Source organism: Phyllostomus discolor, chromosome 3 (assembly GCF_004126475.2).
Source record: "Phyllostomus discolor isolate MPI-MPIP mPhyDis1 chromosome 3, mPhyDis1.pri.v3, whole genome shotgun sequence".
NCBI classification, from domain to species: Eukaryota; Metazoa; Chordata; class Mammalia; order Chiroptera; family Phyllostomidae; genus Phyllostomus; species Phyllostomus discolor.
The window spans coordinates 211,069,793-211,088,220 of record NC_040905.2 but is presented as its reverse complement, the minus strand read 5'-3'; the positions used below and the strand labels follow the sequence as shown (position 1 = coordinate 211,088,220).

The following is an 18,428-nucleotide window of genomic DNA, read 5'->3' as shown; positions in this document are numbered from 1 at the left end:
TGCCAGTCCCCAGGCCACTGTCCTTTGCCGGTTCTGCTCGGAGCCCGAGGAGAGCCGAGCAGGCACCTCCCCTCTCAGAGGCCCCGCCTGCTCCAGGAGAGCAGCAGTGCAGCCCTGCCAGCACCTCACGCCCACCTGTGACCTCGGGGAGGCTTTTTGGGGTTTGCTCCAGGGTCAGCGTGGGTGACCAGCAGGTGCTGAGCTTGTGGGAGGAGCAGCTCTGCCATCTAGTGGCCGTGGGGCCTCCCTGCGCTTTCGGCCCCGTCACCTGGAAGGTGCATCAGTAATAATTGGGGCGGGATTCAATGATGCCGTGGATAACGACATCTAATTAGCAATTCATTAATATTGTTTTCAGGGATTGCTGGCCCCTGCCCCCAGCGGGCCCTGTTCTGGGCGTAGCCAGGCGCCCTTACGATGGGGCGCTGGGAGACTCACCTGTGTTAGGGTCACAGGTGCCGTGCTGATTACAGCTGCAGGGGACGCAGCTGGCGTAGGGGCCCCCCAGGGGGGTCTCCCTCTTGTATCCTGGGGCGCAGGATTCACAGAACCGGCCCTCGTACCCCTGGGGGCACGAGCAGGTCTCCACCCAGGGGGCCGGCGGGGAGAGCCCCGGCTGGGCAGACGTGAGCCGGACCTCCATCAGGAGCACGGGGCCTGAGAGCGAGGAGAGAGGGCGAGAGGAAGGGGGTCGTGCGCGCACACGGCTCTCCCCCCAACCCCTCTGTTCCCACCCAGGATGGGCTGGGGGTTACCGGCCCGCGTGGTCAGAGGTGGCCCACGGGTCAGTCACCGTTTCTAAAAAAAACAGTCAAATCAAGCGCGAAGGAAAATGAGGCGATGAACAGGGGACAGGAAACAGATGTAGCTGGGAATGTTACGGAAAGACGCCCAGGCCCAGGGGTTATGTCGTGAAAGCCGTGTGCAGGTAAACAGCGGCGACACCGTCCACCACCCTTGGATGGTGGTGAGCCCTTTAAAACACACAACCCGGTGCAGCGCGGGCCGTGGGGAGCTCCCGCACGTGGCGGGAGGCAGGGACGGGACTCGGGAGGCTCTGCCGCTAGCACTGGAGCAGCTCCCGTCAGACCAAACTTCCTACGGAAAACAACTCAGAACTCCAGGCAAGACAGAAAAAAACAGCGCCCGTGACCCCGGGAGAGCCCCACGGCGGGCGGAGAGTACAGGGCACTTGTCACCGTGGTGTGGGGTGGCACGGCCTTTCTGGAGGGAAGTGTGGCAGCACGCAGCAGCATTTAAAACGTGCATGCTTGGGCCGGACGCTTCCACCTCGGGAGACCCGTCCTGCAGACACACTGCTCCACGACCCAGAGCCCCGGACACGAAGTCCTTCCTGGGCCCCGCGGCCCCGGGGGCGCTGGTTGGAAACTGGACACCACTCCTTGTCCACGAACGGTGGGGGGGGCGAGGGGCTGGCCGAAACTCCACGGAGCATCCAGACCACGGAGTGAATGGTCCACGGTGCACGCACACAGACAGGCTTTCCCACACATGATGATAAACACCCACCCCCAGGACACAGAGTGAGCCAAAAACAGCACGTTGCAGAACCCTGTGCTGTGTGACCACATTTCCCTGTTTAAAAACTAGAGCTGTACGTCCCGCACGTGGGAAGGTCTGCAGAGATGTGCCCCGGGACGTCGTCAGTGGGAGGGGGATGTTTGGGGGTCACGGGAGGCAGAGGGTCACTGTGTGCGCCTGCCTGTCCAGTCCGCCTCCGGCCCCCAGCTCGGGCTGGCACAAGGGCGTCCCCTGCAAACTCCTGTGAACGGAAATGCTGGAAGCTGCCGGAAAGGGTGAGAATGGCATTGCCGCCAGCAGCCTCAGCTAGAGGGCCTGGGAGTGGCCTGGGGAGCAGGGAGGCTTTGGGGGGCAGTGAGGGTGAGGGCAATTCAACCACAGCTGCAAAGAGAAGGAGCCAGAGCAGGCCAGGTTATGCTCCCCAAGCCTTGGACTTGAAGAGGCCGCAGGGAAGGTTGGCCGTCTAAGCTGGAGGTTCTCCGCAGGAGCCACTCAGCCCCTGGAAGCAAATCTGGGGGCGTTTTTGTCACAACCATGGGCTCCTCGCCCATTGGCGACTCTGCCACCGCGTGATGGCAGGGGCGGGGGCTGCTTCCCTGGCCACACATGTACCCCTTACAGCTGCCCATCCTCAGGCTGCCGCCTGGCCCGCCCCCACCTCTGTCCTCAACATCCCCTGCTGCCCCACCAGTTCTGCCGCCTGGGGCAAGTGTCCCGACCTCAGATGTCCTCATGGTATGGTGGGACAATGACCATCTGCTATGAGGACTCAACAAAGAAGCCCAGGTCCGCCACTTCTGGGGGCACCCTCGTCACCACTGACCGGAGGGGCTCGGGCCGGTCCGGATGTGCAGAGCGGTGAGGTTGGCGAGCAGCCGCTGGAAGTGGAAAGGGGGCAGCGGGGGCTCCGCGTCCTCGTAGGTCTCCTGCAGCCTGGCAGGGGGCGGGGGTCAGAAGGGAACCCGAGGGGGAGGGGCAGAGCAGATCACAGGGCGATCCCAGCAGGCCTGGACCGCAGGGACCCCCAACCGCCCGGCCCCACCTCTCAGGACAGAGCAGGACACTCACCGGAACTCGAGCTGTGCCTCCCCGGGCTGCCCGGCGTCCGGGGGGCCCGACAGGCTGGAATGGCGCAGGGTCAGGGCCAGGCCCGCCCCTTCCAGCCTCAGCTGCACGGGGGGCAGGGAGCCCCCCGGGGGCACCCGGAAGGTCAGTGTGAGGGGCTGCCCGTAGCTGAACCGCTGGTCACCCAGGAACGTCTCTGAAGACAAGAGAAGACGGCTGTGACAGTCTGCACTCAATCAGCCTGATTTTAAATGTCTACGTGGATCTTAAAGGCAGTGAAACATCCAAACAGGAGAAAAGCAAAGCAAGGGGGAAACCCAAGGCTCTCGGCACAGCCGGTGCTGGGGCGCCCCCCCCCCCCCGCCCTGGGGCCACCGTCTCCACACTCTTCATGCTTCTGGGCCTGAACGTGGCTCTTGTAGATGCGGTCCGGTCCGCCGGGCACTGGAGTCCGGGCGGGAGCAGAGGGGACACGGTCCCCGGGGCAGAGGCGCCTGGCCGCCTGCTCACAGGCAGAGCCCAATGTGGACCCACGGTGTCAGAGCACAGGGAGACACAACGAGGACCAGGGCAGCCGGCCACAGAGGGACGGAGCAGGGGGGCAGAGGGCTCTCCTCCAGAGCTGAACTGGCTTCCAGCAGGCAGGAGGCAGTGGCGTCCTGAGAAACGCCAGGGACCGGAGCCCGGTCACCACCTTTCCCCCTCCGTTAGTTCTCTGGATGAGCTGAGACTGGACACCGTGGCGCTCGAGGACAGGGGCCAGGGCTCCTCTCCCGCTCTGCCCTTGGGGACGCACCAGGACTGCGGGTGGAGTGGCCGTGGGACCGTGTGAATACAGGCGGTGAGTCCACCTCTCGCCTTGCCCACCGTGTGTCCCCCCACCCCCAGCGCAGAGCCGGCAGACCCCTCCTGAGTGGCGAACCCCTTTTCCTTAAGGGAGGCGATGGGGCAGCCAGGGAATGGAGCGTGTTTTCCACGTGTGGGCCACTGAGCTCGGAGCACCTGCCCCACGAGACGGCCCGAGGACCCGCGTCCTTTGCTCCCTGGCAGCGGGGCCCTGGCGGGCTGCGTCCACACAGCTCCTGAGACATCCGAGTGCCCTCTCTGGTCCTCTCGGGGAGGGACGGAACGGCCAGGACTGGCTCTGGGAGCCAGGCAGTGGACCCCGAATCTGGCCACGGGAGAGCTAAGAATGGACTCCTGACTTCTGGCCCTAGGACTCCTGGTTTCGGGGATACCAGAGTGGCCCTACTCAAGGGGGTGGAGTTCAGAACGATCTGGAACTTGCTTCTGCAGGAATCCCAAGGTCCTGGGCAGGGGGTGCAGAGCCCGGCAGGGTGCGGGGCCGATGGGAGGTGCACAGGGATGGTCCGGGGTACGACCGTGGCCTGAACGAGCCCCGGGTGGCAGCACCGTGACCAGGAAGCAGGGGCCCCAGGATGCCACAGGGCATGTGGTCGGCAGAAACATGACCCCCAAGGGTGTCCCATGTCCCAATCCCTGGCACTGGGGACTGTGTTGTGCCGCATGGCAGGGGCCACTTAGGTTGGAGGTGGGAACCAGGGCCTTGAGGTAAAGAGGTGAACACGGGTTATGCAGCTGGGCTCCAGGTGGTCACAGGGGCCTTAAAAGGGGGAAGAGGAAGGCGGGGGGCTGGGGTCAGAGTGGTGAAAAATGGGAAAGCTGGACTGGCTCTGAGGCCGGAGGCGGGGGTCAGGGGCGGAGGGATGAAGTGGGAAAGGCCCGGACCGGGTCCTTCCCTGGAGCCTCCAGGGAGCGCAGCTCTGCCCTGAGGCCCTTTCAAGTTCGACCTTCAACCCCGGAGAGATAACCGCGTGTTGTTGTTTGCAGCCACCAGGGGGCGGCCAATCGCCAGAGCTGCGAGAGGAAGCATGCGGGGGAGGGGGGCGGTTGGTCCCACCTGAGGCTGTAGGTACCTGGTGCTGTGAGCTCCGCCTCGCCTTCTGGGTCCAGGGGGAGCCCCCTTGGGCTCCACTGTGCAGGATGCTCTGGGTCCCCCATGCTGCTGGCCCGCCAGCCACCTGCTCCTGGACAGCAAACACACACACACACACAGGTCCCTGGGAGATCCGAAATGGTGGCCTCTGCCCCCTCCAACTTCACACCGTTCCCTGGGACCCAAGGGTGGTGCCCAGAAGCCTGAAACAATGGGGGCTGGGGAGGGGAGAGACAGTTCTAGAGAGATAGAGAGAGGCACGTGGGGATGAGAGCCGGCCGGTGCCGGGAGCCAGGTCCCCAGGGCACAGCCGCCCAGCTCCCGTCCCCAACCCAGAGCCAGGGCGGGGGGCTCAGGAGGGTGGTAGCCCCAGGAGAAGCATCACAGCTCAGAGGCCTCTGGGCCCGCGCTGCCCCTCAGCGGGCACCGAGCACAAGGTGAAGACACAGCCCGAGACCCCAGCATGAGGCGCTGGGACATCGGAGCTGTTTCTGACGACACCGGTCTTCAGAGAACTTCCTCTCCGGCGAGCTCACCACCCCCGTCCCTCCAAGGACAGGTCGTTAGCCCCACTGTTCCCAGGGAGGCCACCTGGTTAGGCAGTGGTCAAGCCAGGATGGGACCCCTGGCCTTCTGGTGCCCAGTCCTAGTTCAGGCGACACGCGCTCTGGTGATGGCAGAGTCTAGCACAGAGCATGTGACCGCGGGGGTCGGGGGGAGGGGACAGGCGGGGGGCTCAATGCCTGGGGCACTCCAGGGGCGAAGAAGGAGGGAGGAAGGGGAAGAGGTCAGAAGGGGACATCCAGGGCTCTTCCGTGCCAGACTAGGGTCTTCCGCTCGCTGGCTGTGTGACCCCAGGCAAACCACTCAACCTCTCTGAAGCCAGTTCCTCCCCCCGGGCAGACTGGGGACAATGCATCACTTACGGTCCTGGTAGCAATTCCCGGGGGGGGGGGGGGAATCCCTGAGACTCTTGGAGGGGGTCTATGAGGTCGTGCTGTTCTTAATAACGCAAAGGTGTTATTTTGTATTTTTCATTCTCTCTCTTTCACACAAGCAAAGTGGGATCTGCCAGGAGCTACAAGACGTGTGATACCCCAGCAGACAAGACGACAGAAGCCGTCCTGGTGAGAATCGGCTGACTCTGTTAAGTCGGACCTTAAGGAGATGGGCCAAACTGCAGGCTGAGTAGCACACTTCTCACAGAATTTTTTGTCTTCTAGAAAGTTCCTTCTCACAGGTGGATGTTATTTTTTATTATACATTTACTATAATTGTCTTTTAATACAGAGCTCTTTTCCAATTACTGTTCTAACTCCTAACAGGACACGTCCACATAAGCAACCCACGTCCATAAAAGCAGTTTCAGGACCTCGATAACTCAAGAGGGTGAAGGGACGTGGAGACCAAGGGAGTGGGAGAACTCCGGTCCCGGGGAGAGCGCGAGATAGCGAGATGAACCCAGTGAGGGCCTCGCTCACAGTTAGGACGGACAGCGCCGGCGCTCTTGCGGTCTGGAACACGAGTCCCGTCGGACGCTAACACGCTGGGCTCCTCCGCCAGGGGGACCACAACCCGGTCCCCGCTCTAAGCCTCTCTCTGTCCTGCCTTCTGCGCGGCGTCCAGCAGAGGGCGCACGGCCCCCACCTCTGGGCGCCCCGGAGCCGGGTCCGGAGTTTCTTTCCTAAGGCTGACACTCCCCTCCGCCCTGGGGACCACTTTGTGCGGCGCCGCGGAGGTGCGCGCAGCTGGGAGTTAACGTAGAATTAGACCTCCACCACTTCCCTACTGTAGAGATGCACCCGTGCCGCCTGGAGTCGGGCGCCTGGGCACCCCAGCATCCTTGGGCCCTGGACCCGGGACTCGGAGAAAACCTGCACAGCGGTTAAGGGCAAACTCAGACACTGACAAACCCTGTTGCCAACAACTGTTATGCGGCCGGCCTTTTCTGCGCCTCAGGCGTCTCGTCTATAAAATGGGAATGAGCCTTGGCTGGCGTAGCTCAGTGGATTGAGCGCGGGCTGCGAACCAAAGCATCGCAGGTTCGATTCCCAGTCAGGGCAAATGCATGGGTTGCAGGCCATGGCCCCCAGCAACTGCACATTGATGTTTCTCTCTCTTTCTCCCTCCCTTCCCTCTCTAAAATAAGTAAGTAAAATCCTTTTAAAAAAATGGGAATGAAAGCAACTACCGGGTCAGGGACTGCATGAGGTCCCCTGAACATAAGAGCACAGGGCTCCGCGTACAGCAGGTGCTCAATAAATGCGGGCCAGGAGGTGGAGCCTAAATCCTCGGCACTAGGACTCACAGAGGGAGGGCATTCTGGGCCATGAAGGAAGGGAAACTCCCCCACAGGATCCAGAGACTAACCCTATATTCAGCCCGCGCTGCAAGGGGGGCGCTGTGGGCCCCAGAGGAGGCATCTGGGCTGGGGAGGCTGTCCCTCTTTTCCTCCCCCACCCCCCAGCACTGTAGGATCGCCTGGAGCAGGATGGCCGCCCCACCTGGGCTGGGAGAGACCCCTGGGGGTGGCTGCAGGGGGGGGGGCGGGGCTCTTCTTACCTCGGCGGAAGTCGGAGAGGATGCGGTGCACCCGGAACCCGGCAGCGGCCGCACACACCTTGGAGTGGCCATGGCAGAAGCAGCTGCTGCAGCCAGCGGGGTTGTGGGGCTGCAGGTTGAAGGTCCCTGGGCGGCATCTGAAATGGGAGCAGGACACGCCCACAGGGCCACATGAATCCGCTAGGTTCAGGGGATCCCGAGTCCAGAATCGCTGGGAAAGCGTAAAAAAAAAAAAATCCCCCAGGTTTACCAATGAGTTGCAAAGCTAGTACACAGAATCGAACGGCCTCTTCGCCCAGCTCCCCCTGGCGCCAACACCTGACGCCACCACATGACATTGGTCACGGCCAAGAAGTTCTCATCGTTGGTTCATGTTACTCGCTCCACTTGGGACTTGGTTAGGATTCCCCGCCTTGTCCCACGAATTTTTTTTTTTTTTTTTCTGCAGCATTCCAGCCAGGACACAGCGTTACATTGAGTCCCATCCTTAATCTCCCCTGATCCGGGACGGCTTCTCCGTCTTTTCTGGTCTTTCACGACCTTGACACCTCGGAAGGGTGCCGGCCTGCTACATTTGTCGAACGCCCCTCGCCATGGGTTTACCTGATGTTTTCTAGTGACTAGTCAGGGGCGGCGGGTTTGGGAAAGAAACAGAGGTGAGGTGGCCTCCTCGCCCCAACACCTCGGGGGAAATGACCCCATGTGACGTCACTGGTCAAGTTAACCTTGACCACGTGGCTAAGGTACTGTCTGACAGCTCGCCCCGCTGCACACCTGTCCCACTCCAGTCGTTAGAAGCAAGTCCCTAAACCCAGCCCCCCAGCAAGTCAAGTGGAATTCAGCCCCGCCTCCCGGAGGGGGTGGTGAATACAAAATTGGGGGCAATGCAGAAACCACCACAGTAACGGAGATACATTTTGAGGGAGATATTTGGGGGCAATGGAAATGTCCTGTTTCTCCTCGAAGCCCCGCCCACTAACTTCAGCAGCGCCTGCCTGCAGCGCCGCCACTCCGAACTTCTAAGGGTGCTTTGATACTCCCCACACTCCTCCTCCGCTTGTAACTTGGAGTTTTTCTGCGAGGAAGATTTGTCCCTTTGTCCCCGTGTATTTATTTATGCACCCCTCTATTTATTTCAGTGTGGACGCACGGATATTTATTTTATTCTTTGGGTTATAACCCACGACTAGCGTTGTTTATTTTGTTGTCCAAGTTGTTCCAGCTCTGGAAGCTTCTTTCAGGTTGGCTCCTGACACAGGCCCCCCAGCCTGAGCTGGGGTTGGTTTGTTGGAGGTTTTCTTGGTTGTTTTTCTTTCTTCCTGTTTTTGTTTTTAGGCACTTCCTTGGTTTCTGGCACTACAAGACGCTCCGGGTTCGTCCTGCCTTTTCCCTCGGGAGCCCTGGAGATTCCTGGTCTGCAGCCAGGGGGCCCCACGGGGGCCCCCCCAACAGAGGAATCTGATTCATAAGAAGCTGCTCATGACCCCATGCCTCGCAGGCTCCGAGGAACTGTCTCACTCAGCACCCCCCCCCCATTTCACAGGTGGGCAGACTGAGGCCCAGAGGGAGGCCCTGCTCAAGTGCGAGGTGGTGGGGCCCCACCGAGGGAGAACCGAGTGGTACCGGGTTCTCCAACTCCTCTCTGCCCCCTCATTTGAGGGGTCTCGGGAGAAAGATGAAGCAGGGAGTCCGGTTCCCACCCCAGGGCCCACAGAGCACGTGTGGACAAGGCGTGGGGCGCCCGAGGCTGGCCGTGGCGAGTCAGAGCCAGGGCCAGCCACGCGGCTTTGGCACGGGCCTCTTCCTGGAGTGGTGCAGGCCCAGCACGGACTGCGGACAGCAGAAGGCCCACAGTATGTCAGGTGCTTCAGACACAGGGCCCGGGGCCAGTGAATCGGGGTCCCAGGCGGACCCTGCGCCGGCTGCACAGGACTTCCGAGGTCAGGGACAAAGCCGGGGAGGGGACACTGTGCACCTCAGGAGGGAGCCCACGTGTATCGGCCAGGCCCACTGCCAGAGCTCAGAGGCCCCAAACACACGGAGGAGGACTCTTCTGCCTCGTTGAGCTTTAGATGTGCCATTTGTACCACGACAGGATGGCAAGTAGGCTTGAATCTCGGCTTAGTGGGAGCTTCTCAGAGCCGGGCACAGAGGAGGATTCTGAAGTTACCACCCGGCTCAGGATAAAGACTGCGGTGCCCATTGACAACGTTACCCCTGGTGGGAAATGGGAGGGTCGTGGTGGCGCTCCACTAGTGATGTCTGCCCTGGTGGGAGATGGGAGGGTCGTGGTGGCGCTCCATTAGGGATGTCTGCCCTGGTGGGAGATGGGAGGGTCGTGGTGGTACTCCACTAGTGATGTCTGCCCTGGTGGGAGATGGGAGGGTTGTGGTGGCGCTCCATTAGTGATGTCTGCCCTGGTGGGAGATGGGAGGGTCGTGGTGGCGCTCCATTAGTGATCTCTGCCCTGGTGGGACATGGGAGGGTCGTGGTGGCACTCCATTAGTGATGTCTGTCTTGGGGTAAGATGGGAGGGCTGTGGTGGCACTCCATTAGTGATGTCTGCCCTGGTGGGAGATGGGAGGGTCGTGGTGGCGCTCCATTAGTGATGTCTGTCTTGGGGTAAGATGGGAGGGCTGTGGTGGCACTCCATTAGTGATGTCTGCCCTGGTGGGAGATGGGAGGGTCGTGGTGGCGCTCCATTAGTGATGTCTGTCTTGGGATAAGATGGGAGGTTTGGGGAACGAGTACCCTGTATTTGCTGTCCCTGGATTAGATAATCTCTCCTATCCTTTCCAGCTACTTCTTTTCAGGATTCTGAACTAGAAGAAAAGGTGTATTTTCAAGGCTTGTGAACTATCCGTGCTGATGGGTCAAAGCATAGACAAGAGTAGTGAACCCTCCCGACAACTTCCCGGGGGCGGGTCCGTGGTGCCCCAGGCCGGGGTCAGGTGCTGGGGTTGCCAAGTCCGGGAGGCCCACGCCCCGGCCCCTCCCACCACCACGTGCCCTGAGGGCACTGCCGGCAGGCTCCTTGTCGGACTGGCTCACTGACCTGTCGCACTGGCTGCCTTCCACGTTCTCTTTGCAGGGGCAGCGCCCGCTGCGGGGGTCACAGGTGCCCAGGCTGCCAGCGGGATGGCAGGCGCAGGGTCTGCCAGAGACGGGACGAGGGGAAAGTGTCCAATGAGCAACTCCGGAATAGGAATAGCCCGTCCTCCTCGGAAGGAGTCTCTCCATCCCGCCCCATTCCCGAGGGGACCAGGAGGCCGACTGACCCGAGAGTCTGCACCGCCCCCTTTGGCTTCACTGTTCCCGCCTTGCCAAGGAAACGACCTGTCCGCTCCTGGGAAGAGCGATCCACTTGCCCTCCCGCCCACTCATCCATCCATCCGTCCATCCCTCCCTCCCTGCATCCACTCACTCCTCCATCTGTGCATCCTTCCATCAACCCGTCCATTTATTCATCCAACCCTCGACCCACCCTCTCACCGACTACCCACCCACCCGTGCAGCTGTCCATGCAACTGTCCATCCCGTCCAAATCCCCCGCCGTGCGCCCCTGCTGGGCCGCCAGCGCCCACCGCGCTGCCGCCCTCACCTGCAGCCTCCCTCGCTGAGCGAGTGGAACCCGGGCAGGCAGCGGTCACACTTCCAGCCGGTCACCGTGGCCTTGCAGATGCAGGTGCCCGAGTCATCGCACTGGAGGCGCAGGGAGCCTGGGGGAGGAAGGGCACTGGGCAGCAGGGGCTCCGATGGGGCGGGGCCAGGGGGAGGGGCGGGGCTAGGGGCGGGGCAGCCGGGCCCACTCACCTGCCGGGTGGCAGTCGCAGGGCTGGCAGGGTGTGGACGGGTTCCAGCGGTAGAAGTTCTCCCGGCAGTGCTGGCAGTGCGGCCCGGCCGTGTTGTCGCGGCACCGCAGGCAGCGCCCGCCGTGGCCCGTGCTACGGAAGAGCTCCCGGTCGAACACACACTGCTCCGAGCGGCCGCTGCAGTTGCAAGCTGTGGACAGGGGGTAGGGCTGTGTCAGTGGCCGTGGCACGTGATAGGTTAGGGGTGGAGTCTGTGCCCATCAGCCTCTGTGCTGAATGAGTGAGGCAGCTTGAGGAAGGTCAAAGATGGAGTTTAGGCCCAGTTTGATCAAGGCCATGGCGACCAATCAATTGATTTTCCAAAAGAGGACACTCTTATGAGCAGAGGGGGCGCCCCTAATAAATATACCAAAACCAAGACTGTCCCAATCTTGGGTGTACAGTGGCCTGGTCATGAATCACGGGCCACCACCTAGAGTGGCAGTGGGGCTCACTCCAGCCCCCCCCGTGGGTCCTCTAAGCCTTAACTGTGTGCATCTGGTCCCCAGTGATCATGAGGTAACGCAGCATGGAAAATACAAGTCACCCTTCATTTGCTCATTCATTCACTAAAAGGAACCCTCTGTGTACCGGGCTCTGCCTGGACTCCTGTGGCGAGCCTGGGGCAGGGGAACTGGGGAACAGCGTGATCCCAGCTCCAGCCGCCGGCTTCCTGCTGCTGGCCCCAGGCCAGATGCAGTGAGCCTGTGGGAGCGCTGCAGGTGGAGGGCTTGGGGGGGTGCTGAAAGGAGGGACCCTAAAACTGTCCTGGGGGGATGGGCCGAGGCTTCCTGGAGGAAGTCACAGCTACAGTGGCGTCTGAGGGGTTGGGAGGAAGGAGCTGGCCATGGAGAGAGGGAAGGGGAGGGGAGGGGAGGGAGGGCAGAGTCCCAGGCAGGCAGGAGGGGAGTGCAGAGGATGAGCTGTGGGCTGCCGGGGAAGTGAGATGTGCCAAGTGCATGCAGGAGACAGGCATGGCCTGTGATGGGCAGGGAGGCGGGTGGGGGCGTTGTGCAGTGTGAGGGGATGGGGAGGGGTACAGGGGCAGCCACAAAGTAAAGAGGGGGGCACAGCTGGACTGGGGAGGCAGGGCCACGGACTTCACCTTGGAGCAAGGGGGCTGTGGGCGGGTTAAGCAGGGCAGATGTAATCACGTTTGCCCATTAGGAAGCACCCCGGGCTGCGGGCAGAGGAGGGCAGGAGCCTGGGCGGGCGGGGACGAGGGAGCTTCAGCGCCCAGGGAGGGGCACCGGGGCGCTGGCTGCGCAGCTGGGCTGGAGGCACATGGACGAGGCTGAAGTCGGGGCTCAGGGCAACTGGCACTGGGAGTGTCGAGGGGTCGGACATGAAGTCCCTATGTCCAGGCTGGTGACTGAGGGGACAGAGATGTGACCCTGGGGGTGAGGACATGACAAGAGAAGCGGTCTGGCCTTTGGTGTCCCCACCATGGAGGTGGCCCCAGGCTGGGGGCGGGCGCGCCAGCCAGCTCAGCTTCCCTGGCCTTGGGAGGACTTCCTGGTGGAGGCAGGCCAGCAAGGGCGGCAGGAACCCATTAGGGTCACGGGGGCCCTTGGCGGCCCCTGCAGACGGCACCCTGTCCCACGGAACAAGCCGTCCCCTCCCCGCCCACAGGCTGCTAGTGGCCCAGGCCCAAGAGGATAGAGGCCGAGAGGCCAAGCCTGCCACGAAGACGCCCCTGCTGGGGCGGCAGCACAGCAGCTGGGATCCGGTGCCTGGCGACACCCGCTCGCTGCGCACGGGGAGCCTGAGGCACACCAGCTGACCCTCTGGAGAGGCGGGGCAGGGCTTGGGGACAGGGGGCGTTGGGGCAGTCTGGGACACTGGGCCAGAGGGAAGGCGGTGGGTCCTCCCACCCACCCCGTGCACAGCCCCACGTCCCCGGAGAAGGTATGGCGGCCCCGTCCTCTCCAGCGTGTGGTCACAGCCACATCCCAGGGGGCTGAGACATGAAAGGGCTGCCGGGGGTCTGCGGGACGGGCTGCGTGGGCAGACCAGCACCCCCGAGGACCTGGGGCGGCCTGGCTTTCATTAGCAACTGCGGTTGGAGTGGCTGCAACAAAGGAACAGTTGGGGACCTCCCCAGCCCCCCACCTCGAACACCTCCATGGTGAGGGACTTGGTTGGGGGTGGGGGAGGGTTGCTTCAGGGGGAAGGACGGAAGATGCCATGCCCACCGCCTGCCCCCCTCCAGCCCCCCTCAGCCCTGCGGCAGCACGGGGGCAGGGGGCGGGGGGCAGCTCTGAGTCCCAGCGCCACCAGGCCCACCTGGAGCAGCCCCCACAGCCAGCTCTCAGGGAGCCTGTTTCCTGGCCTGCACCCCGGCCCCCAGCACCGCGGGATACTCACGCAGGCACTCATTGGCGGCCTCGGCTGTGCCCCGCGCCCATGGGCGGTCCTGGAAGAAGGGCAGGCAGCGCTCGCAGTCCACGCCCGTGGTGTTGTGCTGGCACCGGCAGACCAGCCGGCCTGCCGTGTCGGGGCCGCACTCGCTGGCGTGGCCGTGACACTTGCACCTGGGAAAGGACACAGAGCACAGGGGTCCGGGATGGAGGGTGCCGGCAGGGGAGGGGCTCATCACCAGGAAGCCCCGAGTCCCCGCGCGCCCAAGGTTATGGCTCAGTTACGGAGCTTCACTGAGCACCTGCTACGTGCCCGGGGCAACAGTAGAGAACTGGCCATGCTGGGTCCTGGCTCCGCTGTTCTGGGCGCTGTGGACGTGGGACCCCGTCACACCTCACAAGCCAGCTCAAGCCCATTGTATGGATGGAGAAACTGAGGCCACAGAGAAGTTGCCCAAGGCCACCAGTTAGTAATGGCTAAGTTTGCGAAGCTGCCTGTGCAGGCTTCTGCCCAGGAGGAGCCCCCCAGGGGCTCAGAGAGACCCGGGAAGAAGTGCTCTGTCTCCCGGGCTGAGGGGGGGCCAGCTCACAGTGGGCGGGGGGTGCCCCGTGCCCTTGTCCTTAGACTGTGTCTAGTGAGAAAGAGGCTGCTCCTTACGGAGGACAACCCCCAACTCATCTTGAGTGCCCAGGGATTCTGTGCCCTGGAGGACAGCGCTGGCCCACATCCCGCCCCTCTAGTGCCCACAGGCCAGGAGACGGCCAGGATCAGGCCAGAGCAAACAGGCACTCTGGGGGCCACGGTCCACCAAGCCCGATCCCATGGGGCCATCACCACCCCCGACTCTACCCCGAGGGGCCAAACCAAGCTACTCTGAGGACAGCCCTGGCTCCCAGCTCCCAGCCTTGCTCTGGGCCGTCCTGACCCAGCCATTAACTCGCATCTCACCAGGACCCCACTGCTGTGGCCGCGGGGACGTAATTATCCCCATTTCACAGATGAGCAAATGGAGGCTCAGGGACAGGCGCTAAGAGGCAGAGCTGGCTTCTGAACCCTGTTCTCTGCTGCTCTGCGCAGTCCCGAGTTCCTGGGCAGCCCCCCAGAGCCACGCCGCGGCTTCCAGTGCGTGGTGTCTCATGCTCCGCCCCCAGCGGGCCCTGGAGAATCGATGCCCACTGCCAGCGATCACGATGATGCTTTCTCTGCTCTGGGGACACAGGGCTCGGGAGGTGGGCTGGGCGCTACTTCCTGGCCAGGCCTGCCTGGGAGCCGGGGTAGGCAGGGAGCACCCCAGCATCTCTGGCAGAGGTAGGGCAGGCACCAGGCATCTTGGAGCTGGGGACCACCTGTGTCCCGAGAGGTGGCGGCAAACACCACCCTTCTCCATGAAGCTCTGTGACCCCAAGGGCAGGAGTGAGGTTCATGTGGGCTGCCGCCGTGGGCCACAGGCGGCTGGGCCGCCCGCCCCCACCCAGCTCTGCCGGCCTGGGGGTGGTCCGGCTCCGGCGGCTGGGGCCCACCTGCTCTCCAGGCCAAAGGGGCTGGAGCTCACTGCCACCCACCATCCTTGGGGACCACCTCCTCCCGGGCGGTTTGACCTGGATCACGTGTGGGGGCGGCAGGGGAGGGGGAGCAGACAGAGGGGCCCTCACAGACACCCCCATCTCCCCGTCACTCCGAGCCCCAGCCTTCCCTGGAGGGCGCGGCTGGGCTGAGTGCGGGCGGCTGGGCCCCCGTCCCTTCCGAGACTTCGCCGCCTCTCCAACACCGCCTGGGGGTCCCTGCGTCACGGGGCCCCTTGCTTCCTGCCTCACGGGTCATCATTCCCACACTGGACTGACTTCCCATCATCCTAAACAGCTTCGGACCCACACACCTCTCCCGGCCCTGCTGCGCCTCCTGCCACTGCACCCGAGTCCGGCTGTTTGTCCTCTTCTCCAACCCCCCCCCCCCCGAGGACGGCAGGGGCTGGAGCGTTCCCCAAACCCCAGCCCTGTCACTACCCGGCCGAACCTTCAGCAGCTGCTCTCTGTGCATGGGACAAAAATACACTGCGTTGCCCTGACTGGTGTGGCTCAGTGGGCCAGGCGCTGTCCCACAGAGCCAAGGGTTGCCGGTTCGATTCCCAGTCAGGGCACATGCCTGGGTTGGGGGTTCGGTTCCCCATCGGTTGGGGCGTGTACGAGAAGCCAGTGATCACTGTCTCTCTCACATCCGTGTTTCTCTCCTCCTTCTCCCTCCTGTCCCCTCTCTCTAACGAATACATAAAGAACTATTTAAAAGATAAACAGACTGTGTCCTTGGCCCAACCTTCCAGCCGCCTCCCCCCCTCCACCCCAGCCCCAGGGCCTGCCTTCTCCCAGGCCCTCAGGTCCCCGGTCTCGCACACGCTGGCCCTCCGCCCGGATCGCTCCCCCCCACCCCCCAGCCCTGGCAGGTCCCTGTCTGGGGAGCGGTCTCCCTGCCCGGCGCACGCCCTGCCCTGGCCTCCCGTCCCCGTCATTCTGGGGCACGTGGCCACAATGACGGGAGACAGATGTGATTGCTGCCTGCCACCCCCACGAGACGGGGGCGGGAACACATCTGTCTGTCGTCCTCTCGACTTTCCAAGAAGGCGCCCTGCGAGCACACGTGTTGAAGACGTCACCTGCGTCTGCCCTCGTTCCAGCCCCCGCCTCGCACACCCAGCACCAGCGGCCACTGGGACACGGCCCAGCGAGGTGAGCAGCCCCCGCCTCTTGCTTCTCAGGGAGGGGAGATGCGTGAACGGACAAACTGCAGCACGTGCTGACCGACGGACGTCAGGGACGACTGTGGCTGGCACCACAGTCCCGGCAGCAGGGCCTAGCATCCCACGTGAGTGAGGCGCCGGGAGCACGGTGACCCTTCCGCGTCGTTGGCCTGGGGCCCAGGAGCAGCCCGAGCTGTTCTTCCCGGGCTGAGATGCCTCGTAGCCTCACGAAAAAAATGTCTGGGTCCCCACAAAGCCCCACTACACCCCAGTTTACCAGGAGGTCTGGGGGAAATGGGGTTGATGGGCTGCACTGCTCATAAAATCAGGAATGCTGATTTAAAAAAAAAAAAGAAACCTTGAAGGCTTCCAGTCCTGGGCCTGCTGGCGGTCGCCATCAACCAGCTTTACACGCACAGCGTGAGGGGCGCCAGCCTGGCTGTGATCTGGGCGAGCTGGGAGCGAGGAGCGCTGCTGTGCACCGTGGAGACGCCACTCAGGGCAGGAAAAGGACGGGCGGGAGGGAGGAGGGGGGAAGGGGCTCCCAGGCAGAGGGGACAGCAGCAGCAAAGGTCCAGCGTGCCCCGCCCTTGGTGCTGGGGACCTCGGATGGGGGAGAAGCAGCGGGAGTTGGGAGGGGAGACGCACAGTCCTGGCCCAGTGCCGGGCCCAGGGGGCCGGGGTCCCGCGCCCTCCCTCTCCCCTGGGACACCTGAAGTGGCGTCTTTGCCCTCTACCCACGTGGGGTGACCCCTGCACGGCCGCCACCTTCGGGGCCCCGGTCCCCGCCGGCTGCCCTGCCTCCCGCCGCCTACCTGCCGCCCACGGAGAAGTCAGACACGGCGTAGTAGTAGGACTGCAGCACCTTCGGGTCCTTGAAGATGTCGTCCCCAAACGTGTTGAGCCGGTCCAGGGAGATGAGCAGCTCGGTGCTGGTGACCCACTCCTGGGGGGGGAGGGGGCAGGGGGGAGGGCAGGGCAGGGAAGGGCTGCCGTCAGCAGGCCCCTGGGTGTCTGCCCCCGTCCCGCTCTGCTGGGCAGCCCAGCTGGCCGACCTGGGGGTCTCCGGGGACGGAGGGCCAGGCTCAGACAAACTCCAAGCACACTGCAGAAATCAGGGGCCTGCACGTCGGGGGGTCACGGCAGCCCGGGGCCCGGCCCACTCACTGGCCGTGCCACTTGGGGGAAGCTGCTCCGTGTCCTGGAGCAGCCGCGCCCCTCCTGCGAGATGGGACAAGGGACAGTCCCAAGCCCATGAGGGTGTTTGGAGCATGGCCAGTGTCGGCAGTGAGGTGTGGGGGTCTGGCACCTGCTGGGTGAGTGGTGACCCTGTTGTGCAGGTCACCTGGCTTCTTCCCCATTCTAGAGGCCGGCTGGGGGATGGCCTGTCCCAGCGCCCTCCCCCGACCCCCTCAGCTGGGCCTGGCGTGCGGGGGGCCCTCGGCCTGTGGGCGTCTCACATGCTGAAGGCCAGGCTCCCACACACAAGCCACCTGCCCCAGGTGACGTCTGTCTCCCCAGAACACGCAGCACCCCACAACAGCAGGAACTTGGGGCCCCTTCACTGGCTGCACCCCGGCTGGCAGCAGGCACAGCAAACACTTGCTGATCGCTGAATGAGCAGCTTCCCCTGGAAGAGTCGGTGGGGAGGTGGGAGCGAACCCACGCGAAGGCTGGCATTTTCGTCTGCCTGCTGTTTGCTACAATCAGGTGGCTCCGGCTGCATTTCAATTAGCGCTTTCATTCAGCCCGGGAGCTCCCGGTTCAGCCATCCATCGGGCCCGTCAGCACGGAACACGAGCTCCTGGCAAAGTCGGTCTCCCCGGCCCAGCAGGACGCAGCCCAGCGGGCCCCCACCGCTCCCCGGGCTCAGCGACCCTGGAGCCCGCTGCCTGGCATGCCGGGCCTCTGCCCCAGGGTGTGGCAGCCCGGGAGGAATGGTCCGGCACCAGAAAACCGCAGTGGGGACCTCAGCTGAGTTTGTCGGTCCCATCACTCTCAATCGCTTCTCAGAGGTCAGCGACCTGGTTAAAACCTGCTTCTGACCTGGGGGTCTGGGGCGGCCCGAGGCTCTGCCTTCTAACAGGGGCCCGGCCAGTGGGGGGAGGCTGTGGCGGCCGGTCCCTGAGCACGCGCTGAAGGCTCTCGTCGTCTTTTCTCCCACCAGAACAAGCGCCACCTAGAGAACCGGAACCCGTTTACAGGAGGCCCTGCGGCGGACGCTGTGTGGCCGTGGCTCGGGCACTCACGGTCCCCTGAAGACGGTAAGAAGCCAGGAAAAGTCCCAGGCAAGTGGAATGGATGGGGAAACTCAGACATGGAAATTAAACACGGCCAAAGAGTTTGAACAACTTACATC

At 63.4% G+C, this 18,428-nt stretch overlaps 1 protein-coding gene across 1 annotated transcript in view; it reads right to left on the bottom strand.

The window, feature by feature from the left end:
- LAMC3 (laminin subunit gamma 3) overlaps positions 1-18,428 on the bottom strand; it is a 52,498-nt gene that overhangs the window by 20,031 nt on the left and 14,039 nt on the right. Inside the window, 10 exon segments of the mRNA XM_036022382.1 lie at positions 439-657; positions 2,366-2,475; positions 2,611-2,803; positions 4,545-4,655; positions 7,127-7,263; positions 10,182-10,280; positions 10,728-10,845; positions 10,940-11,128; positions 13,345-13,511; positions 16,885-17,015. Coding sequence (XP_035878275.1) covers positions 439-657; positions 2,366-2,475; positions 2,611-2,803; positions 4,545-4,655; positions 7,127-7,263; positions 10,182-10,280; positions 10,728-10,845; positions 10,940-11,128; positions 13,345-13,511; positions 16,885-17,015 — 1,474 coding nt within the window.